At 42.1% G+C, this 25,132-nt stretch overlaps 1 protein-coding gene across 3 annotated transcripts in view; it reads right to left on the minus strand.

Moving 5' to 3' along the window:
• The window catches only part of AGAP1 (ArfGAP with GTPase domain, ankyrin repeat and PH domain 1), a 402,330-nt gene that overhangs the window by 16,769 nt on the left and 360,429 nt on the right, over positions 1–25,132 (minus strand). For all 3 annotated transcript variants that reach the window (XM_075710335.1, XM_075710334.1, XM_075710333.1), the window contains one exon: positions 19,631–19,853. In XM_075710335.1, coding sequence (XP_075566450.1) covers positions 19,631–19,853 — 223 coding nt within the window. The remainder of the gene's footprint in view (positions 1–19,630; positions 19,854–25,132) is intronic.

Here is a 25,132-nt window from a genome sequence, read left to right on the forward strand (position 1 = left end):
ACAATCTTCTTGTGATGGTAGAAGCAGATGTGACCCCTCCACTCTGAAACAGTTGCTGAACTAAGTCTTTGTGAAAATCCCTAAAGCTCTCCCTGACTGCGAGCAAGGAAGGGACTTTGTATTGAAAGCATCTTCCCCAAACAGTTCAGACTAAGGGAATCTTCTCAGAGATACAAGGAATGAAAAAAGCCACCAGTGAAAAGTATGATGCATTTGAAGGGAGGGCTACATCAGAAGAACCTTCTTCTCCTTCAGAAAAGGGAGCTTGCCTGACCCCACAGTGCTGTTTTGCTATTTAAAAAGTCACAGTTACAGTGAAGAGAACTGATTTTTTTATTTTCAGTTTACTATTACTGGGTGGGGTTGATGGATGTTTTGGACAGTAGAGTCTGAAAGGAGGCTTTGTGACCCAAGATGATTAAAACAGTTGTCTTGAGTGGAGTTTGTCTATTCTGAAAAGAAGCGGGGGAGGCTCCAACTAATCCATCAGCAATCTACTGCTGGCAGACAGATGCACTGATTAGAAATGACAGCTTTGCAACAGGTTTGAAATCAAAAGTGCAGTAAAACTAGCTAGCTGTCGTATGTTGTTGAAAAAGCTGCCCAAGAGCTACAACTATCCTGGCGACTTTCAGCTTTTCTAGCTTACCTACTCCAGGAACCAGTATGTAGTGTGGTAGGAACACCAGTGGCTTTGCTGGCACTCCAAGGAGGATAAAAAAGATCCTCATAACAAAACGAAGGATGCTTACAACTGTATTTGCAGGCTGAGAACATGGTGCCTTTGGAGGATGCGTTGATATTTTAGATGAAGAGTAGAACCCAATGACTAGATCTGTTATAGCCAACTACCAAAACAGACCATGCAAGAGCAAATACTAACGATCTGTTGACTTCCCTGCAAAATATTTGGACTTTCCAGGGCTATTAGGCTGGGCCATCACATGTCCCAAATCACTTGCCCTCTGCTGATAATGTTCAGAATGAGTTTCTTAAGCTGTAAGTAATCAACCCATTTTGTCTACTGTAAAAGGTTCTTCCACCCTCAAAAAAATAATAATTACCAATTATTCTGAGATCCAAACAATGTGACACATCTAGCTAGTTATTTTGTATGGCTTTTATAGGGGAAAAAATGTTCCTATAGTTGATGTGATCTGGCAATTAAAATGCAAGTTTTAATTTCTTGTCTGCGTTAAGAAATTTTATATTTTCCATCTGACAAAAGGCAGGCAGCTCCCACAGTCAGAAGGACGTCTATCAAGTTTCTGAGCTTTTATTTTTTTTTTTAGCTCCTGGTTCAGACCATAAAGGATGGACCACTGAGAACTGCCAGGTCAGACTCTAAATCGCATCTCGATGGGGAACTGATCCCAGTCCTGCCTTGCTGAACCATGCCTGGTGAGCTGAATGCCAGCAGTCCCAGCAATCCTACTGTTTGCTTGCAGTCCATCTTTTGGGAATTGCTCCTGCTTCTGGGCAATACAACTACCTGGCAGCTACCTTGAACCCTGCCTGGATGCTTCAAAAAAAGCTACTGCTCCCTTAGAGATCAAGTGGGCAGCATCCCCTTAACAGGAATTGGTCTATGAGCTACCACCACATGTCTAATTAATGACCCTGCCGGTCGCAGCTGGAAGAGCTGAGCTGGGGGTGATTAATTAAATTAGCTGGCAGAGGAAATTACAGTGGAAAAGCCAAAGTTTGATTGCTCCATAATTAACCGCAGTGCAAATAATATCTGCATCTATAACTTCCAGCGATGAGATCAGAAGCCAATTGAATTTGGCACTGATTGAAGCTGTAAATATCCTGTGGTGAAAAATGATAGGTTTGTTCTGAAGGGAAAACTTACAGAAATGGACATCCAGCGGATGCAAGAGGGGAGCAGGGGACACAGGAGGAAAGAGCACTGGAATTAGATCTTGATTTCAGCTCACTTCTGTAGTCTTCTGGAGTGATGAAGGACTCAACATGAAACAGGAAGAAATATTTTAAAAATCTGCTATAGCTACTGAATGCTGTGAGACTCCTTATCAGAGATTCAGTGAATCTAGAAAGTAAAGGCCACCTAGATCATTTGGTCCCTTGCCTTGCTCCCCGTCATGTGTTCACTAGTGGTGGGATTCATTGCTTTCCCTGGGAAATGACTGCACAGCTTAAGATAAGCAGTGCAAACACTTCCTCTCATCCCCTACTCCTAGGAGCACTTTCTTGAACTACAAGAACCCATTCTTCCAAGGAGCATATCACCTCCAAATGCCTGTGAACCCCTCCATCCCCCCACGATTATTATCATTTCATTAACCCCATTAAGCATCTCCTCCTGAAAATACTCACTGAAGACTTGAAATCTTTGTTATTGCTCTTCTCCATAATTCCCTTTCTATTTTGGCAAGTTATGGTTACAACACATACCCACCTCAATCCCTGTGTCAAGCTGAATTACTGTGAGTCTTACCCCGCTTTCATCACTGATGTAGTTCTGGCTTAAAGGAAGCTCAGATTTTTAACTGAGGCCCAAGATGTGCCCCACCAATGAGCCAAGTTTTATTTACATGCTTTGCAAACTGCTATCCAATGTACTCTTGGATAAAAACTGCATATTCCAGAAAATAGTTTTTTTTTTTTTTAAAGCAGTGAAACTAGATTTCCTGAATGTTAAACTAATAGTGAAAGGGCACGATATACATATATAAAACAAGATTTCATATTTTATGTATTTTATAGATTATTTTGCTCTGCTTGATAAGTATATGTTTGGTAAATATACACACCTCAGATGAAACTGTACTTAACAAGATTCCATTAAAAACCCAGAATCAAATACTCTGAGGCCAGCAAGAATTGGACGTTAGCAAAAGGTCCCCAAATTATACTGCAAACCCTGAGGAAACCTGGAAGCAAGCACTTCAAATGAGAGCTGATTGCTGGGTGCGGGCCAGGCGACATAATTCAATCTACTGCTTTCTGTGGAAAACTCAGGCTCTGCCTACATCAGCAAATAAACAGGTGCAACAGGACCAGACGTGTAGGTTGGAGCAACTGGTGCCAAGGACCCCGTGTATTAATGATTCAGGGGCGTTACCTTTAATTGATTGAGCCTCATCCTTTGAATCAAATTTTCCCAAATGTACAAGAGGTTCAAAGCACCATGGCTTGGACCCTTACGTTCAAAGTAGCATCTGGAGCCCACTGGGTGCATGTGGAGCTTCCAGTTGGGTTTCTCCAAAGGGAATCTTGTGTGTGTACACCAAGACCATCCCGTGAACCAAACTAGTGCCTGCTCCTGCTCCAGTCCAAGCAGATCTTGGCACCTACTTCGCAATCCAACCGTCCTCACCAAGTCTGCTGCTTTGCACTGAGTGGTATAAACGGGGCCCAAGCAAAAGCATATTACAATTCCTCTATTTGCATAAAAACAAAACCACAATATTGACTGTAAACACAGAAGTCCTGCTCTGCTTTGTCATTTCTTTTTCACTGATCTGAGAGAGTCCAGACCGATCATAAAAAGTCTGAGAAGACCTCTCAAAGTACATTAATAAACAGCACAGTTATTGATTGCTGTCAAAGAAAATAGGCACATTCAAATTTACAAGCTACCCTGCCCACATACACACTCATAAGCTGTCCATTAAATACTGCTTGACAAATCATTCTCATGATTAACTTGAGACTCAATGAGTTTCCCTGCAGAGGAGCCAGGCAGTGCATCCCATTCCCCTCCTCAGAAACACATAGTCCTGTTCTTCCTTGGTGAGCTGGAGCTCTGGTGCATTATACACATTTCTATAATACAAGAAGCTCCGTCTGTTAGCCCAAGTTATTTGTCTTTAATCTGAGGAATAATAAAACCAGCTTCTTTTTTTTTATTACTTTATTAGTCTTGGGTGGTCGACACTATTTTTTGCTTTATCCTGAAAGCCTTCCCTGCAGACTGGGTTGACTCCTGTATGTCCCACTATGGCAGTGAGATGGTCTGCTGCATCTCGACTATTAAAAACACAGACCAAAACTCTCTCCCCCAGGATGTCACATGCAGTTGCGTCCTAATACAGTATCACATTTGAAGGGTATTTTCCTTGCACTACTGAAACATCCTTTCTGAAGCTTACAGTAAAATTTAAACCGTGACATCTCATGTTCTCCTCTCTCTTATTCCACATTTTAACACATACATTGGTATCCAATGAGCTGTCTGTCTCCACAAAAATGCAAATGTAACAACAAACACCAGCTAAAACATCAGATTTGGACATACATTAATTTCACGAGTCCCAAAACTTTATCAGAAGAGTCACTTTCTGGACACTCTCTTCTCTCATTTCCTTTTGAGTATTCCATTTGCATGCTCTATGCCTCCCTAAGTCTAGTCTAGTTCTCCACGCCTCCCCTCCAAACACCCCAAGACCCCCTGTAAATGTGAAACCACACTATGTTCACATGAAAAAAATTCAAAATCTTGGTAACTTATTTGTAACAGAACCATCTTCAGTCATACAAACCCTTGCATTTCAAAGGGACCTTACGCAGCTGAGTTTATCTAGCCTCCAAATATGTTTCATGGAGGTACCAGCAAACCTGTGTGTCAGCTACATGCTGCCATACCGGTCCTGGGCTGATCTGCGTGGGGTGCCCCAGGCAAGGGTCTTCACAAAGACTAAGTGTTGGAAGGACATGAATTAGAGAGAAATTCCACAACATAACCAAGAAATCATAGAATGTTCCCCTTCCCCAATTTTAAATTCTCTGTTGGCTTTAATTAGCTTGCCCTAGAGCAATAAACCAAGCAATGAGGTTGGCAAACTCTTAAAAGTATAAAGCAAGTTGTCTCTGCACAGCTCCTACCCAGCTCCCATTTGAAGCTATGGGATATTCTCTTTCTCTCTCTTTTTTTTAAGTTGACATGGTTCTTTAACATGTAAACTCAGCAATATTTTACAGTCTGTCTCCATGGAGAAAAAACCTGTATCTGTCTGCAAAATGCTACTGCCAGTGGATTTCTATTTAAATAAGAAAGTGAACAAGAAAAGATCCAACCAAATTATAATTGAACATAAGACTTACTTTGCAGGAAGGAATGGCTGTTTTTTCCAGAAGTGACCTGATAAGCTGAATGATTTCACTGTGTGTCTAAAAGGGGCCCGATCCTTAGCTAGAACACGGGGAGCTCTTCCGACCACCACAGCCCATTAGCATGTTGCAGATCATGGTCTACATCTCTCCACTTGGGAAACCTGTCCTCTTTTATAGATTGCAGTGGAGATTACTGGCCAGCCCTATCAAAGGTAGCAGTGCTCAACCTTTCTAGGCTGATACCTGATGATCTGAACAGCAAGGAAAGGCTGTGTGCAATAAACCCATGCTGCACATAGTCACCCCATGTACAGGCAGAGGGTTGGACATTTCCCAGAGATGTGGATCACTTGTAATGTGCATATAGCACAGGCACAGCAGTAAATCCTTGTCTTCCCCCAAGGGATACCAGCCAAGCAGGCACTGACCTATACCAATACTCTCCCACTGGTGATGGCGTCCACAGCAGCCAGCTGAAAACATGGCTAGGTACACCTATACCACCCAAAACCACAGTGCTGCCTATTTCTCAAAATTGCAACTGCAATAATATTTTCAATCCATTAGAACTTTTATTTCGGACTAGGGGTCCGAACAAGTAACTTCAATTTCTGTAGTTGCTTTTTCCCCCTCTTTTTTGCCTTAATGCAACAGGCCAATCCAAGCAATCTCAGCTATCTATTTATGACTGGTCTGAGCACAAGTGGCCAACACAGATCTGGTCTGGAAAGGTGCAGACAGGAGCACACACATGTAATTAGCAAAGGATTAGAAACTGCAAATTTTTGCTTCTTGAGATGAGAAAGGAAAAAAGCCAACTTCTGGATATTATCTCAAGTTGGAGGCTGAAGATATCCTTCAGTATACAGTGTCACAATCCTATTCTTTCCACTTGAGGAGTCTTAAAAGTGTTAATTGAAGTTGTGATTTAATTGTGCATGCACCTCAGTTTTCCAAGTCTGGCTGGTGCCGTAGAGAAGTGAAAACACAACAAAAACATCACTTAGAAATTCTGACCTGGATGATACCAGGAAAATTTAAATCTTTTTGGGAAAAAGAAAAGTTAGCTGGGAGATTTCTAGGCCATGACATAATCATCTGTTCAGCATGAAGACTTTTTGAAGCATATCCCATCCGTACCTTTTGAGGCTTACCAATTATTAAGAGATGGCTTCTTCTCACTACCCATACGTCTCTGCAGACTCACACAAAAAATGCTTCAGCGACAGGACTTTGCACTGTCTGCACAATCTAGTTAATAGGCACAGTAAGGCATTTCATTTCACTCTAATTCCTACCCTCTAAAGGCTCCAATTCGTCACCTGTGTTCACCTCAACACATTTTAGCCTGCTATTTAATTACTTTAAAGCTGGAGTGATGGTGGTCTTATTTCTTGTGGTCACTCTTCTCTTTCAGGGGTTCGCTGCTGGCTCCCCCACCAGCACCCGCACATCTAAAAATCCAGCAGTAAGTGCATTCCCTCTGACAAACGGATAATATTTGAGAGCTGTGAGGAAACTGCATTTGGGTTGATGTGTGTATCAAGTTTCAGTCCAGTCAAAAGCCAGCACCATCTTTTCACTGCTGCCCTTTTCATTTAGTTATCTTACTGAAGTCTTATCTCCCCAGTCCCTTGCCATAGGCTACCAGCTTCCTGCAGAGCCAGAAACAAAGCTCAGTCTTAAACAAAGGAAAAAAAAGGAAAAAAATCACAAAAGAGAAAGTTGGTCACAGTTACTGTTATGGAGCCCTGCAGGTTCTGTAGCCACGACCAAAGCAAAGGCATGCTGCTGCTTCTGTGCCTAGTGTCACCGGCCAGCAAAGCCACCAGTAGCACGGCAAGGCACTGCCTTTTTTTAAAGTACTGTTAAGCATTGCCACCGCTGGTTTTAGGCATGCTCTTTTCTCCGCTGTACCACAAACTCAAACAAAGCGATCTGCCATCCAAACAACCTCCAAAGGGCTCAAATGGTCAAAAACAATGCGGGAGGATGAAGGAACATAACTACCACCATCACTAGTGACCACTATTGAAAGCTTGTTGTCCATGCAGCACAACCTTCTGATAACATCCCATCTATGTTAAGCCCAGAAAAAGGTAACGTGAGGACCACCTTCCCAGACTCTCAGCCTAACCAGCGACAGCCTGTCCTCATATTTAACCACAAGTGGTTTATATATCTCTTAACAGCAGAAAACGCATACAGAAACTTTAAAAATAATTTATATACTAAAGCTTTAGCAGCACAAACCAGGAGTAAACTGGCTTTAGAGTAACTGCTGTTATGCCACGTGTATCAACCAATTTGAATTATATGTTTAAACTTTATGTTTAGTAAGACCTGACATAGAGACAGCCATGACCTTAGGGCAGGAGAAATGAAGAGAACAGGTTAAACACCAAGTACACAGAAAAGCTTCAAATAAAATCTTTTACATAAGCTCTCTTTCTAACAAATATGTATTTTTTTAATATGCTGGATATCCCAGCTAAGCAGCTCTGCCGAGTTCCTCAGCAGCAGCAAGTGCTTGACTTACAGTACTTTCAGAAGTTGAACACATCTCATAGATGAGCCTTCGGATCTGACCCGAAGGACCTCGTAATAGTTGATGCTTGGCATTTGGCATTTTTTTCCTCAATTGCCTTTTTTTGCCTTTTTATTATTACAAGTTTCAGCCTCACAAACGCCTGAATTTTGATAGCAACACAAGCGTTAAATGCTTTTCCTTTTGGAAATAACTGATAAAATAGCTACTATTAAAGACCATGAGCGCAAAGATCGCTTTGGTAAGGCTGACCAATGCTTTATACAGTAAACTTAATTTTTCAGTTGCTTTTAGCTTGCCATATTTAAGATGAAACTCTCCATATTTATTCCTCAGGTGTTGTGCAGTAGCAGATATGTGCGTGCACACATACATTGAGCAGTGCGGAATTAATTTCAGTGTAAATGATAAAAAATGGGTTCAGGTAAGCCTAGTTAATGTAAATGGACTCCCCCACAAATGTTCTGTTGCAAAGCTCAATAATTTCTGTGTTTCTGAACAAGGAGTTGCTCCTGGAGACGCAGAAGTATCTGTTGCCCTCCCAGTAAAAACCCATCCAATTTGATAGATGCTAACTCCTGAAAATATGGAGCACATGAGCTTAATCAAGTTTGTGGTGGTGGTTTATGTTTTTTTTTTAATACTCCTCTACACTACACTTGCCCCATCTCAGAGCTCAGACTGCAAAGCTCCACTACACTGTACTCCTAATTCAGGTATTTCATCTTAGACAGCTAAAATAAGCACCATAAATAACATTTCACAATTAGCATGGTTTCAACCTCCAGTCCATGCAGCCAATTCTAAGCTTGCCAACCCAGCAATCTTTATTTTTTAAAAATATATCAGGAGAAAATGTACTCTAGAGTCTACCTGTTACCTATTTCAAAACTATTCACCACCAATCTGTACTTTGATCCAAATGAGCAATAGCAGGGCGCTGTTTCACCTTATGCCTAATCCGCTCTAGCTGCAGGCTGCTGCTGGAAGGGCTGATCTGCCTCCATCTGCCCCCTTGCCCCTGGCCATGAACTCTCACAGCTTCCTTTACATTGATACAGCGCTCACACAGGCTGCAGGGTGGAAGGGACCTGTTTGTTGCACCAGAAGAAACCCAATACACCAAAATTATAGATTTGGATGGGATCCATGAGCCGACTGGACTCATGCTTGCATGACTATGGGGGAAAGGACAGAAACATGTGGTTCTCGGTGGAGGGAGGCAAAGATGGATGGCCTCTTTCAGCACATACACCACACTACCCAAGGCTGATGCTGCTTTCTCAGTAAATGGTTTCCAGATCTCTTCAAGACCCTAGAGAAAAATAACTTACCTGGTCTTCTTTGTACTTCTGCAGAAGAGCTAACCATCATCCTGGTCTGGTTTCTGGACTGAATATGGCATATGCTTATGGACCTGTTCCTTTGCAAGCCTGCAACAATTTTGGGCTGCAGTGAGATGAATGGGAGGTGATAGTCACCAAGGGATGGGAAATGTCACTGTCCCATAGGTACTGCTGTCCATCTTTTCTAATAGCTAAATTTGCTGTGGCATGCGATTGAGTCTCATTTCTACTTTCTTTCTAAATGCTTATAAAGGTATCAAGGAATTTGCTGAGGCAAGACCAACCCACAGTGGCTGGCATCTGACTCATTTTATGTGGTACTGGCCTTTGGCCATTAACTTGGTGTAAACCATATTTCCCCTCAATTTATAAATACAATATCCAATTTTTTTCTCATTTGAAATGAATCTCTTTGTTCTAATTAGCTCTTCCATTCCTCTGTTGTAGTACCACCGTTAAACACTGGCCTGAGTAGTTTATTAGAAACACAGCGATGGTTATCTCTCTATTGGTAAGTTCTGTTTTAACCTTTTCAAGTAGCTTATGGCCAAGCAGATGTGAAGTCACAGTGAAGACACTTTGGTCTTCAAATCTGAGATGCTCTCTAGCAATACTAGGTGGTTGGGAGAGAACTAACACAAACCAAGAAATAATCAGTCCATATCGAAACCAAAAATTAAGTTTGAAGCCAAGAGCCTACACTGTTTTGTGACCTTTAGACCAGGCGCCCAAACAACAGACTGGTTCTTATTCTAGCAAACAAAAAAAAAAATCACTTTTTCTGATGTCTGATTATTGACTTATGAATACTGTTTTCCTAATATATCTCCCCACTATCTCAATCATCACTGTTCATACAAGAGAAGGAAATCCTCCTTGCTTGAGTTTTGAACTCAAACCCTAGATTTCCCAAAGTGTAACAGCTCATCAATATCCTTTTTAGGGAACTTCAGCTTAACTTGGTGCTTTTCAGTGTGGCAGCCAAATACACACAGAAGTAGAACCAAAAATTGTCAAGAATCTCAGCAGAATAAAGGTACCTTGACTTGATTGCACCTCCAAGGTAAAACATTTCAGTCTCTATCACCTGTCCCACTGCAGAAACCTCAAGATGCAAGATGTCCTCAAGCAGCTCTGATTTGTAAGCTTAATACACTGAGAGATGTCTGTCTTTAAGTCTTCTGGGTGTATTCAGAGTGGGTTTCTCATTTCTTCATCAACACTGAAAACTACCTTCAAAAACAAGGGGTGACTGTTTTCCACAATTCCTGGGGATGACATGTTATGGGAAAAAAACACCAAATGTCACTGGACTTGTAAGAAAATGGCAAGAAGCTGCTAAAATATGGACTGTTGCCTTCCTGTTCCTCTACAGTATGAAAGCAAAGCTACTTGTCTTCTCTCTCAAGGCCCCTTGAAGGTCCTTCCCTTCTTTTTATTTTTAGTTCAGTATTCAAAGCTTGACCATTGCCTCTGGCCCACTACTCTGATCTTCAGTTTTGTATTGTCACCATACCCTCAATATCTGGGTTTGAGGAAGGATCTTAGTGTCTTAGCTAGGAGGTATCTTCGCTAGCAGGTATCGAAACAAGGCCAAAACACATTGCTCTCCTGTCCTCTTTAAAAACATTTTTCAAAGGACGAACAACAAAGGGATGTATGGATAGTCTAACACATGAGAAACATAAGAGAAAGTGGCAAAAAGACAAAACCAATGAGGATTTCTTTGGCTCTTCTCTCCGAAAACTAGGCTACACCAGCAATACTTGGGCCAACTGTCCAGAAGGTAGTTTGTAAGCAAGATGAAAAGGACATGCTATAGACTCAGTGCAATTGGAAATCTCTGTTGAACACGGGCCATATGGGTACATAACATACTACATCACAGCGCCCACAGAGCATGCACATGTTCCATGCAAGGTATGAATGCAGAGAGCAATGCGTCAGGTCCATATACACATACAAATTAAATATTCAGAGAATTTAATAAAAGTGGTACCTATGCTGTTTAGATTAAAAAACTTGTGGCTTTTACACCTCTGCTTTTTAAGAAATGCTCTAATGCACTGCAGGAGACAGAAATACTTCTCCTTCGCAGGTTTCTCTTTCACAGGCAATGAGGAGAATCACGATTATAATAATTGCAAACTGGGCTCCTGTTTACAAAGTGTTTTGAGTTTTTATCAAAGACAGATTTGCACATAAGAAACGTGCAGTTGAGCCAGGGAGCATTTCATCTAAAGCGCTCATTAACTTGGACAACTGGGGTCGAGGGTTTTTTTTTGTTGTTGTTTTGTTTTTATTTTTAATCATCCAGGCACCTCCCAAGTCCCTATGTAGGCACCAGTGCTGTACCAGATCAGCTCCTGGATCACAAGGTCTGCCAAGCAGCTACAAGGACAATAAAGTATGTCGTACTATTACTAACCTTCATCTCTGGAGTACTGCATTTGAGCTTCTGAGGCCTCCAAATGGTGAAATCCGACCAGCCACCACCCAAGTTGACATTTCATTTGCCTCACTTAGTTATTCTTATTAGATGCATTTCCTGGAAGCTACTGGTAAGTGACAAATTTTATTTTTTTTTAAATTTAATTTTAAAACAATTACAATTACTCTAATCTGAAAGCATGCAATCTAGCATGTCAGAATCAGTTCATTTCCACAGCCATACGGTGAAAGGTTTCAGTTTACTGGCAGCAATGAATCAGTCTTTTTATTTATGCGTACGTTTGAAAACGCAAAACTCTTGTAACTAATAATTTATTCATTTTCCTCATTGTCTTTACAAAATATCTGCTGTCCAAAACAGAGCTAATATAACTCCAGCTCACTGGGAGATGTACTGTTCAGTATAGTTCAGGCACCAGAAAGACCAGAAGTGAGTTACGACTCTCAGGGTTTGTTGGTGGTTCCCCCCCTGCCACCGCCCCTTTAATGAATTCCTTCCTGAAGTCTCCCCTGTTCATAGGACTTGCTGAAATATCTTAAGTCAAATCTTAAGTCCCCTAGCAGCTGTTGGGTGGGCAGAAGCCCAGCTGTCTAAACTTTATTGGCAGTAAATGTCATTCTTGCACACAAACTGCATGCCTGGAAAACCCAAAGGCACATCTTGGGCTATCACTTCCCATCACATTCCGCGACGAGATGTGAAAACCGAAATGGAAAACGTCAACAAACTCAGGCCGCGGCAAGGAGCGGGGCATGCCCGCTGACAAGCGTGCTGCAATGACAGAAATGGACTTGGAGTTGCAATTAGTGGCACTGTCATTTTCGGGCGCTCCTGCCAATTAATTAAGCCTGTCAAATGGAAAAACAGCGGCATTCACATGATAATTTATATAGGGAGAGACTAGCCTAGCAAAGCTGCCGCTGCAGCCAACAAAATTCCCTCCGAGCGCTTAAAAAAATAATAAAATAAAAATATAAAGAAGTGGGGGGGGGGGGGGGGGAGGGGGGGGAAAGAAAGTTAAACTGTCCTTGTTATAATTGTTAACTCTGATCGCTCAAGTAGAAGACGGGCTGATTAAAACTCCAAACGAGCCCCTAGCTCGCTTAAATCTCAGAGTCCGGAATGATAGAATCAGAGGAGTTTATTCATACCATTAAGCCCCAGAGAACTTAATTGAAAGAAGAGCATAGCCTGGACCTTGACAAGCGGGAGGTCACAGTAATTGCTGCCGGACATATTTAACATTAAGATAATCAGGCCATTAATTACCCTTTGGATCATTAAATCAGCCAGTTGCAAAATGAAATTTCTGCCTCTATTACTCACTTGAGAGACCACAGGGGTGGCTTTTAATTTATCAGTGAGCTTGAGATACAAAGGACCAGGCTTGGGGAGGAAGGAAAGGGGGAGAAAGGGGGGGGTTTGCTTCAGCAGAGGCAGGAATATCAATCCGCCATGCTTGGTGATCGTGGCAAATTAACTAGGTAAGATAACCTCAGCTTCTAAAGGCAGAAGCTGGGGGTATGTAAATAGATGAGGGCAGACAGGGAGATCAGAGCCTGCACACCACTTAGCAGGATAATAAAGGAAATCATCCTTGATTATCAGTGCTAATTTGGACACTGCCGGTAGCTTGTTATGCGTGTTCTGAATAGCATTTAATTAATTCAATTGCTTGTTAATGAGGGAAGTGACATGTGGGGAGCAGATGCCACCCAACTGCAGATGGGTTCTGGTCAGCCCTTCACAATAAAATCTTTTTTTTTTGTTGTTTTTTTGTATTTTTTTTATTTATTTTTAAAAACACCCTTCCCCCACCTCTGAAATGGGAAAGGTGTCAAGCATGGAGGAGCATTCAAAAGGCACAAAACACTGACCTCATCAGGCCAAGAACTGCTAAGAAACCAGACCTGACAATTGCGGATAGAGAGGTACTGATGTTCCCCCAGGCCCCATTTGTAACGCTGTGGCCTTATGCCAGGAATCGGAGACCAACACGACTATAACAGCAATCTGATGGCCAAAAGGAACAAGAAATGAGAGAGATGAAGTGGAGCATCCTTACAAGATTCAGGATACGATACAGGGATCTTAACCACTCAGTTTCCCTGGGCTTGCATTTTACTTGTACTGCCTATAATGAAGCAATAATTATTTTTACAAAAAAAAGAAGGCATGGTTTAGTATTTTTCATAGAAGTCGCTCCCCCGTTATCCTCCAGAAATCAGCACACACTCAGCATAGCGGATGCAAGCCAGGCTTCAGCTTAGGATTGTAAAAGTCTGCTAAATATAGCTGAGCTGCATAATGTTTTTTCTGACACCATTAAATTCAGTTCATTAGTGAGTGAGGGATCAAACTGGATCTTACATCTTAAGGTGAAAGTCAATTCCCCAACACTGCCGGCTCCCAACTTCTCAGACAGCATTAAGAACCTCTCTATTTTCTTATAACCTTTGGTAACCAGAATAAACAGGGTGACTGCTATGCAAACAGACTACCTGAGCAAAATTGCAGCAGATGCTCCAACCTCGAAGTTCCATTTAAAAAGCTGCTGTTTGGGGCTGCCTTGGCAGATCTTAGAACTACGCCTGAGCTTCTTCTACTAACTACTTATCCCTCACTTTAAAAATACATTTTAATGGAGATGGAGGTTCTTTCTATTTAGGAATATTCTCAAAAAGACGCCAAAATGGTGGAGCCCTTCAACTTGAAGGTTTGCTAATGCAAATATTCAGCATTGCTTGAGCAGGAGAACAAAAAGCATGGCTGGGATGGTGCCTGGGTATCACACTGCCCACCCTCCTCTTGGCCAGCAGCTTCTAGCTGGTAGAGGTGGCCTCGTTGCTGGCACATCCCAGAACTCGCAGTGAGACCGAGATGGAGACCTTGGTAGCTCAGAGAAAAAGGGTGAGCGCCAGGGAGCAGATATTTAATAACCTCCTGGAGCAGGCAGAGGGATGGTGGCAGCTTATCTCATTTGGAAAAGGCCAACATCATCTTTGGAAGTTGATGGTGGCAAGCAAGTCTAAAAACCAGAAGACTCATGGGCAAGAATAGCACGCAGAGAAAGCAAAGTATGTGAGGTGTGTCTAGAAGAAAGCTAAATATCTGGTAGGAGACCTACATACCAGTGCAAAAGGCCCAGGTGAAACATGGTGCAGACTCCCCAGTCTGGCTTCACCACATCTCTGACATTCCTCCACGGAGCAGTTCTGCCCCTGCCCCACTGGGCTACTCCTGTGTCGCACCACTCCAAATCAATGTTTTAAGAGTGTGCTTAAATAGTATCAATAGCAATTAGAGGGAAAATCCTGATCTCATCCCTAGACCCAGTTAATTGTCGCAACATTGATTTACTCTAATTTGACTTCTCACTCCAAATTAAACCCACATTACTGAAGGAGGGACCGCAGGCAAACTCTCCCTGCTCACCTCCTCCCCTCCAAGACAATAAATTTAATATTGAATACACTTGGAAAAAAAATGGCAGTTGTTGCAGGATCCATACTGAAAGATCTTTTTCTTTTTTTCCTCCTTTTTTTCCCCCCTTCCTGCAAGTAATTAAAAGATGCTTTTCTTGACTAATGATCCCCCTGTTTAGAAATAGGAAGTCGATACTCCTTTACCAGCAGTCAGCTTCAATTTGTCACAGGGCTCCCGAAGTTTGAGCGGCGGTTCTCAGGGCTGCTGGTAATTGCTGGAACCAATTACCAGCCTTCCAAAGCTGACCTAATCAGGAACCCACGGACACCACCGCTCAGAGGCCAGCTGGTCCCCTTTCGCTTCCACATGCACGTATTTGCTTGTACTTGGGTTTTCTGCCGCTTCGCCAACTTTCCATGCTCACCGGGAGCTCATGTTTATTCCTCTTTCCTCCCCATAATCACACCAACACCCTCAGTCTGAACTTTGCTTTATGCTACTGCTTTACTCTATGCTGCTTCCTTAGGGATGCCATTGCACCTGTGCTCCCATAACCTGCGCTGCCTTCCAGATTAATGCTAGAGGCCATCGAAGGTGTTGCTTTTGATCCAGAGACACCGAACGACCTAGGGATCTACTTATTTTATAAGCTGCCTCTCAGACTTTATGAGACCTGGCACGCGTTACCATTAGAGTGTACAAAATTAAAAATGCAAGCTGTACTCAAAGCCTGGCATATCTCTATTTTTATAAATATTGGTGACATTTTCTGTGTAAGACTGTTTAATTATGCCATGGCCTACAGTAGCCATTTGGCAATCCCTCCTGCAAAACATCGGTCTCCCTGGGTCTCTCCACCCTTCCCTCTACTCAGTGGAAACACATGGGATGCCACTGCAATGATTCAGCGATCAGTGCTGACTTCTCCCAAGCTGAAGGGACTGCTTTTGAAGCCATGTCAAGACTTCCAGGTTCCTTTTAGTCCAGCATGTGAATGCTCCTTGAGCCTCCCAGCCCAACAGATTCAGTATTTGTAGAGCAGTCAATAAGCCTTTTTTTGCCCCTAGAAAGCCTGTGCATTTCCACTGATGGCTTCATCTCCAACAGAAAGACACAACAAGAAATGGTGAAACCTATGTATGTCCGATCCCCTCTACAAATGTCTATTAACAGAGGGCCCATCACTGTGCTGACAACTTTTGGTGCTTTGGGGTGGGTGGCAGACAGGGGACACAGTGGAGACAGAAGAGTTAAGAGACATGCCTATCATAAAGAAACATGTGAGAAGATTGTATTTGTCTAAGGTCTTTTACTGATGCTTTGTGCTACGCCTTTGAATCAGTTGGGGGAATGGTTCAGAAATCTTCTGCCCTTGTGCTTCCAACACTTTGCTTGCAGGCACAGCCTGAAAGTCTGAGCAAACATGTGGAAAGCCACGGAGGATGGATTAATGAGTATATGTAGTGGAACTGAAAACGGGAGCACTACGTAGGGCAGATGTAGTAAGTGGGGCTCCAGAAGGGAACGGGGATATGAACAAGTTCAGAAGAAACTTGGAGGAAAACATGGGAGTACTTCCCCCTCTCATCTGATAGGGTTTTGGTGAGAAGAGAACTCATTAAAGCAGGAGAACGTTGAGTGCGTGAACCTCTGCATATAGCAGCTCTCAGACTCCAGCTGACCCCAGAGCCCACCAGCATGGGCAGGAACAGCCCCACAACACTACTATCATCTCTCTTCCCCTTCAGAAGAAGTTTTGCTGAATGATTCTTTCTTCCCTGATCTCCAGATATCCTTGGACTTCCTCCATCCCTCCTCCACCAGGACTCCAAATCTAAGCTCCCCAGTCATCCTTCTGCTTGCTTACTTTCTTGCCTCTTCCCCCAGTCCCTCAACTTCAGTTGCTTCTTCCCTCTTCAGTCCTTCAACAACAAAAAAAGGGGGGTTTGTTTAACCCCACTTCAGGTCCATTGTAGCTGCTTCTGATAGGATTCCTCATGCAAAACTGCAAACAGCAGTGCAAAAATGGAATACATAACATATCTAAAGAACTTGAACTTATTTTCTTGCCACGTCTTGGACAGAAGGATTATGATGCTAGTAGAGAACAAAGTAAAGCACAAAAGGAGGCACATACTTTCAAAAAGCAGACCTTTCAGGTATTTATGTGAAAAATATCACTTCAGTCCCTGCTGCAAGCAGTGGAAAAAATGGGAATAGCAAAGCAGGATTACAATTGCTTTGCAGGAAAATTTTCACATAATCTTAATTCTATTTTTTCTAACAGTGCTTCCATCACCTAAGTGTGCACTTGGACACACAGATGGAAATGCATATTTATAAAATGAATATTTATACTTTTTGTTAAAAAATGTTGGAGTACAGGAAAAAAGTGCAATTATGTCACTGACAAACATAAACAGCTGAATATAAACACGAAGATGTACAGAAACAAAGAAGAATTAAAATAAGCTCTGAGCATGAAATACAAAGAGAACAAAATTGATTTTCTATAAGTAAAACTCACTTCCAAACATAAAAACCTGAATAATTTAATTCAAATGGATGGCTCTCTTTTCATCACAGTCACATGTATTTTAGATTTTTCATGATATTATCTTCATTATATGTACACTAAAATAGTATTTTTTTAAAAAATAAAAATCCAATTGAGGGTATGCCTTTACCTTTTAAAAGTATTTAGAATTCAGGTATCTCTCCAGTTTACCTCAGCAGTAAAGAGCAGCATATATTTGTTAGTTGCAACAATGTAAGATCTCTGGATTAAAGTAATATTAATGACTGAAATGCAGCAATAAGTTGATTTCAATCTACCTGATGAAATCATTACATTAGCTGTCTGATAATATACACGTGTACAGCAGACATACAGTTTATGTATCAACAAAATCTCTGTGTAGGTCTCCCTGAACATTTTTATATGCATAGTCATTCATCTAAGTAGCCTGATTAATGTACTGGCTTCATTCTCGAAGATGAACCAAAGGTGGCACCACAAATTCATTTTTCAGTGCTAATGAAATAATGCAAGAAGAAACAGTTGCCTATTACAGACAACAGTACAAACCCACTCCTAGGAGGTGGCCCAGGTGTATGCTTCCAGGTTATAATTTCACTTGATCCAGCACTGAAAAAAGCAGGATCCAGAATACATACATAAACAAAATCAGAATATAATTCCCTCTGATTCCTCTCACATGCAGGAGGCAAACACAGAGCTAAACCTCCATCATGCCGTTTACTACCTGGGGACTGACCAGTGCTCGGATGCAGGCTCCCTGGAGCTTGCCCTAAGACAATTATAACGCCTTCTGAAGAAAACTTCAAAGATTGGCCAAGCTGTGCAAGTTAGTCTAGAAGGTCCTTCTCCTGCCTGAACCCCGCTGCTGAAACGCAGTCTGCCAGCGGTCACTCTGCTTCCCCCAAGTCAATACCTTAGTTATAACTATTAGCACTTACATTTTGTATTTTCAGAACTTCTTTCTCCTTTGACACTGATCAGATAAATTAAGCATAAAACCACTTTAGCTTTTGGTAGGACAATGCATCGCAGAAAGAAGACTTTCACTGTGCTGACCCATGACTGGTAGGTAAAATACTGTTCTCAGAGGAAGCACACGCTCCCCCATGAACTTATGTTGATGTATGCCTTCACATACCTCACATAAAAAAAAAAAAAGCAAGTCCACAGTGAGCAAGACTTTCAAGATCCATGATGAGAACCCAAAGACCTGATGGCCAGGTACAAATTCCTGGGTGAGCTTGAACTACTGAAGGCAGATTATTAATCACAAACTGATAGTCCAAGAGCCAGGAACTTTGTGGCTGACTGAAACAAAGAAACTCATTACAGTATAATTTAGATTGAGGAACAACAAGGCAGGAGGTTTCAATCTCCCACTGTTTTTTTGGTCAGTCAATTGAACAAAAAAGTTGTAGAACTGCTGAGGAAACCCTCACAAGAGTGAAAAGTAATCATAGAATCATAGAATGCTTTGGGTTGGAAGGGACCTTTAGAGGTCATCTAGCCCAACCCCCCTGCAGTGAGCAGGGACAGCTTTAACTAGATCAGGTTGCTCAGAGCCCCATCCAACCTGACCTTGAATGTTTCCAGGGATGGGGCCTCCACTACCTCTCTGGGCAACCTGTTCCAGTGCTTCACCACCCTCATCATAAAAAATTTCTTTCTTATGTCTAGTCTAAATCTATTCTTCTTTAGTTTAAATCCATTATTCCTTGTCCTGTCACAACAGGCCTTGCTAAAAAGATTGCCCCCATCCTTCCTATAGGCCCCCTTTAAGTATTGGAAGGCCGCAATAAGGTCTCCTCGCAGCCTTCTCTTCTCCAGGCTGAACAACCCCAACTCTCTCAGCCTGTCCTCGTAGGAGAGGTGCTCCAGCCCTCGGATCATTTTTGTGGCCCTCCTCTGGACCCGCTCCAACAGGTCCATGTCCTTCTTGTGCTGAGGGCTCCAGAGCTGGACGCAGTACTCCAGGTGAGGTCACTCAACTTTTCACACCCACCCCCCTTTGACATACGGTCTTCCTGGGCATGCAATGAAGATATATATATGTAATGATTTTTACAAGGCTTACTCCAAGGGAGAATTTTAAAAGTCCATGTTGTATGATGTAATGCCCTACCAGCCCCTACTGCAATGCCAAAATGAGGATTTATGTGCTACAGCCTTGGCCATGTGCAGTATCACATACTACCTGCCTGCTGCATGCCATGGTGAGATGGAGTAGAAAAGCCTACCTTGTGGAGTCTGATGAAGGTTTCATGTGGCCTTGGCTGCTCTCCTCCCAGACACTGTTTGCCAGCTCATTCCCAATAGAAGACATCACCTTGATGAGCTCTATAGGCCAGTCATCCAGGTCGAGAGAGCGGACCCGGGAGAGGTGTGTGCCAAGGTTTCGGTGTATACCTGAGCATTCGATACATATGAGGGCTCCCAGATTCAAGCTGGCCCAGTCGGGGTCTATGGGAAAAAGGACACAAGCAATTAGTACTAACGAAATACCTAACAAAACTTTCTAGTTAATGTTTGTGGATAAAGATTTTGGCTCTGGGGGAAAAAAATGCAGGTGTTCTGTGCAAAAGCACAGCTGGAAGGTCTTCCAGAAGGGTCAATTTTGCCCTGTGGAGATACCAACCCTTCTGAGAAACCCTCAAGGAGGAGAAAAACATTGCGAAGGGGGGGCTCAAAAGATGTGTCATTCCACCTCCAGTCAAAAGAAAAATATGAATTAGAGAGAAAAGAAGAAACAAAGAAAATACAAATGCAGTGGCAGGCAGCTGATGATGAAGTCGTGGAGAAAGGCCCTCCTTGGGAATCTAGAGCCACTTGTAGCCAATTACAAGGGAAAAAAGAGAAAAAAAAAAAGAGTGACTAGATACAATGTCTCTGTTGCTAACTATATCAACTCCCTTAATAGCCATCTATATCATCACCTACATATGGCTTTTACATCTAACACACTATGGGGTATGTTTTCATCTCTAAGATCAGGGAGATAAGTAGTAAGATGAAAATGTGATACTTTGAACACTCCCAATTTTAGTGTACGAGTCAGAAGGATTCCACCGACACACACACAAAATAACCCCGCAAACGATAAGGCTGTGACAAACCTGACAAAAGCTGGGAAATTCAGAGTAATTTCCCAAGATGGTTCACTTCTTTGTCACTGTCCTGTGTTATTTAAATCTAGATTTGTATGAATCTCCCTCTCTCCAACAAACATTCATTTTAACAAATGCAATGAAAGACGTATCAGAGGAATTTTTGGTGGCTTTTTTTCCTCCCCTCTGCTGTCAGATCTTTTCTTCTCACCTTACCCTGGGCCTCCCAAAAAACTAGTAGGTTATCATGAATGCCAAACAGGAAAATGGTGATTAACTGAGAGGGCAGGCAATTTTATTCAAATCTAAATAAAATTTAGAGCTGATAGAAAATGAATTTCCAGTGTCCCCTTCCATTCAGGGAAATTTCATCCAAAGACTCATTTCTACTTTATGTAACCCAAAATTGAAAAGTTATTTTTGGCAGCTAAAATATGTAGAAACAAAACATTTCCTAGTTCTTTGCCATGTCACATTTGGACAAAAAATATGAAAGGAAAGCAGAAAATTTTAATTGCAAAGTCCCACATTTCATTGAAGGCATTGATTGACATTTTTCAGTCAGTCCTTAGAAATCTAAAAATATCCCCAACAAGAAAATCCCCCATCTTATTTTATTCAAGCAGAAAAACAGATCTTTTTTTAAAAAAAGTTCCTGTCCATACCAAGTCTTATACTAGGAATAGACAGCATTTCAGATCTCCAAAAAAATAAGGTGAGACAAAACTCCTTCCATGCTTTCCAAGTCTTTTGTAAGAAAACCATGACAAACGCCTTTCCTGCTCACTTCTTAGCTCACCTCCACCAGTAACTTCTGGTGTATTGCCGGGGGGGAACCAGTAGCATATTTGAAACACACTAAAAATCCTGAAATACTAATTTGTTGGTAAAAGCTTAAACAGAGCAGATAATAATTTAAAATTTGCAGACTGTGCCTGGGAATGAAATCTCTGTCCCTGACCTGCAAAGGCCAGGGTTATCTTCACAAAAATAAGAAGTGCAATGAGCTCAAAGAAGCACAAACTCAGAATGAAGCAAGAGGAAAAAATACTGATTAGTATTTTTCCAATTATTCTAACAACTGATGTTAAGGAGCTGACCTCCCTCCCAAATACCTCTGTGTACTTGAAGCACATCTAGTGTATCTTTTACTGAATACATTTTTAAAATATTCACCTACTTCCAATTGACAGTGCTGGTACGATTGAAGTAGTCCACCAAAACAATAACCAAGAAGTTACATGAAATTTTGTCAAGACAGTATTTTAAATTTCAATAATCTGACAACACACAGCTGCGTCTGAAGGTGGCAAATTAGGAAAGGTTGAACTCATTACAGAGATCCAGTGAAAAATCAGACTTCTTGATCTTGGTTGCAACTGGATAATGCAGAGCAAGACAGGGGTCTAATGAGGAGCTTGGACAAGTGGCATCGTTTGTTGATGTCACTTATGACATCTGTTTCAGTGTATGCACATGAAAAATTGTTCTCGGAAAGGAGGTACGCTAGATGACAGAAGTCACTACCCACCAATAATAGCTGTTGTAAACTACATGCTCAGGGATGTCCTTGTTTTCAATTCACTGCTCCTATCTGCATCTTCCTCTTCCCGTATGTAGTTGAGCACTTTTAAATCTCATGCTTCAAATTTGTTACCACTGATTTATACTGAAAAGAACCACATGTGGCTAGTAAGCCATAACTATTCAAGCTGTTTTTTTCCTTTTTCAGATAATAAAAAATCAGCTCACTTTTCCTGCTGATGCTAAGAGTAATTCTGAATTGGAGAATGCTCAGAATACTTACAAGCACATGGCAGGCTTTTCTCCAGTATGCATATAACCAAATTTGATAGTAAAAGAAGCAAATAGCCCATTCAATGCAGCTATAGCTGCTATAAAACTAGTCTTCTCTCTCTGTTTTACTTAAAATTGTCAAACAAAATATGACCTTTTAAACATCACTGAATATCCCTAGATTACAATTTTCAGCTGCCCATATTCTTAAAGGTGTTTCGTTCTCTTCTCTAAAAACCTCCTCCCCACTTTGACTGGCACCTCAATCAGATTGATCATTTGAAGGTGAAAGCTCTTGGAGCAGCTCTTTTAGGAGAATAACCCCTTCCCACCATCTCCTTCATCCCTTTGGACATGAGGTTGCTGATGAAAGGCCTTGCCATGCTAAATCCTGATGAGTTCAGCATGTTCAAGATAGTGCTGGGCTGAGCAGAAAAGGAGCAGGGAAGAACAGAAGAGACAGGGAAAGAAGGAGAAGCAGGGGATGAAGGCATCTTGCAAAGAGTTGCAGCAAAAGAGAGAAAAGTTTACATCTTCTCTATTCTTTAAAAGGTTTCTTTTTTTTTCTATTCTGAATAGAAAACTGACTCTTGTGATGGGTCTGATAGGCTTCCCAGGGCCACCCAAATTATCACTTCAGTGTTTGGCTCTCAAATACAAAATACACCATAGTAAGTTATTAGACTCCTGGACTGAAAAACTCATGATGAGACTCTCCCTCTGTAATCCCTCCCTGTTTTCTTCTACAACAGAAAAGACCTGATATTTCATGCTCTCCAGATATCTTGAAAGAGTGACTCACTCATATTGACCCTCTCATTTGCTCTTTAAGCCGTAAGACTGGAAGAGCTAAAATCCTTCAGGGGCAGGAATTTAGCTGGGTTTGCCTAAGCAAGTTGATCATCTTCAGTGCCTTCTCCAGACAGCAGTCAGCACTGGGATTCCAATGCTCTGGGAAAAGGCAAAACCAGTTTCCTGCTGAAACATGAAATGAGATCTTCTTGGGCAAAAACTCCAGCATCTAAAGAGTATTTTGTCCCATCTATTGCTCTGGGATGGGAACATTAAAAAAAGGACTTAAGGGGACTGCCAAAGGGCCAGAAGGCTGGTGACACACAGATGCTGCTGGCACTACTGCTGCTGATTAACATACAAGGCACAAATTCCCTGGTGAAACAAAGTGCTGTGACGAAGTGCTAAAAAGGCAAAGAGCTCTAGAAAGAGGAAGAATGAGACTTCTGAAGTGGAAGATTGATGGCTCTTGAATAGAGCTGAGGGACAGCAACATCTCATATTCCTTTGCTCCCAAACATCTGGCTTTGTGAAGATGCAAACTATGTAAGCTTTCCACAAGAGCACTGGTGTTTGTGATGCTAAATGCTCCAGGGGTAAGGACTTGCCCAGGCAAGGCAGAAAAGGAGAGAAGGAAATAAAGCAAAGCCTGGCAGAAAAAGCAGCAGGCTGAGGTTCACTTCATGCGCATGTTTACATTTTAAGATACATCACTTTGGAAATATCTCAAATTTTTCAAAAGGAAAGATCGTGGCCTTAAAATTAGGAAGGCCAAATGGCATGAAGAGTCAAAGAGGATTTAAATAATCTCCAAGAATACAAACAATTAAGAGATGTACCAGCTGAGATTCCGAAATCACCCCTCTTTTTCCCCGTCCACCCAAAAGCTACACAACCAAGCACTGAGTGTTGCCAAAAAGGGCAGTCCCACCCTGCCCTCTCTCAGCAACATGTTCTTGGCACATCCCTTCTGCTGGCACCCTGCATGCGTGGCCAGCTTGACCCATGAAGCAATCTGGATGAAAAACAAGCTGGCTGAAAGGGGGAAAAAAATGCTGCTTTCTTGCACAGTCATTTTCCTGATTAAAAGTCTAGCTTGGCTGCATAAATACTGGGGCACATGCAAGACTGGGGAGTGAAACACACACCTTGGGGATAGCGTGGACTCTGGGTAGAGCTGAAACGGATCATAGATACATCGAAAGGACATGCGTGGGTGTGGGAAGTTGTCTGCAGTGAAGGGATTGCACATTCCCACTCTGCCTGGGTGACCACTTAATCAGGGTCTGGGAAAATGCCACTCAGCTGCACAGACAGACTGGAGCAGAAATCAGTAACACTTCCATTGAGGTCTGCTCACATCCAGCAGTGAGTACTTCAAATAAGCTAAATATACATGGAGGTCACTTGAAGACCCCGTCCTTCTCATATACAGCACAGCATCTTATATGCCTTTTACTCGAACTGTATCAAAGCTTTGATGGAAATTTGAATGACCACCGAGTCAATATGAAAGAACACTAATAAATAAGACTCACTTTGGGCTGTGTATGTTAAAATACCAGCCAAACCAGCATTTTCCCTTGTTTATCTCCTGCTGGATTACTAGCCAGTGGCATGTAAAGACCTTATTTTATCCATGTTGCTATTATTTCTCTCTGCCTGTGAAAAGCCCCTGCGAAATCTCTCCTTGGGATCTCCCTCCAGCAGGTCAACAAGCTGTTTTGACAGCACTCCAGTCCTGGTGCTCAAAGCCTGGTCCAGCCAGGGCTCACATCCTTGTGTGCTGAACAGCCGGGGACAGGGCAGCTGCCTTGGTTCTTGATCCATCTCCTATGGACGGCATCTGACAGTTTTCAAAAGAAGCAATTAAAACCAATCTGTACGTGAAGCACATTTTGATGGTTTGGAAAAATCTTTTCTATTTTAAATGACTGTTAATGTGCTAACCACCTTCTCTTCAAGCCTTCTGAGGATGAGGCAGGAGATAATAGATTTGTTTGGTGGATGACCGAATCAGCTGAATTGCTAACTATTCAGATAGCA

The sequence above is a fragment of the Pelecanus crispus genome, chromosome 5 (genome assembly GCF_030463565.1).
Source record: "Pelecanus crispus isolate bPelCri1 chromosome 5, bPelCri1.pri, whole genome shotgun sequence".
Taxonomy (NCBI): domain Eukaryota; kingdom Metazoa; phylum Chordata; class Aves; order Pelecaniformes; family Pelecanidae; genus Pelecanus; species Pelecanus crispus.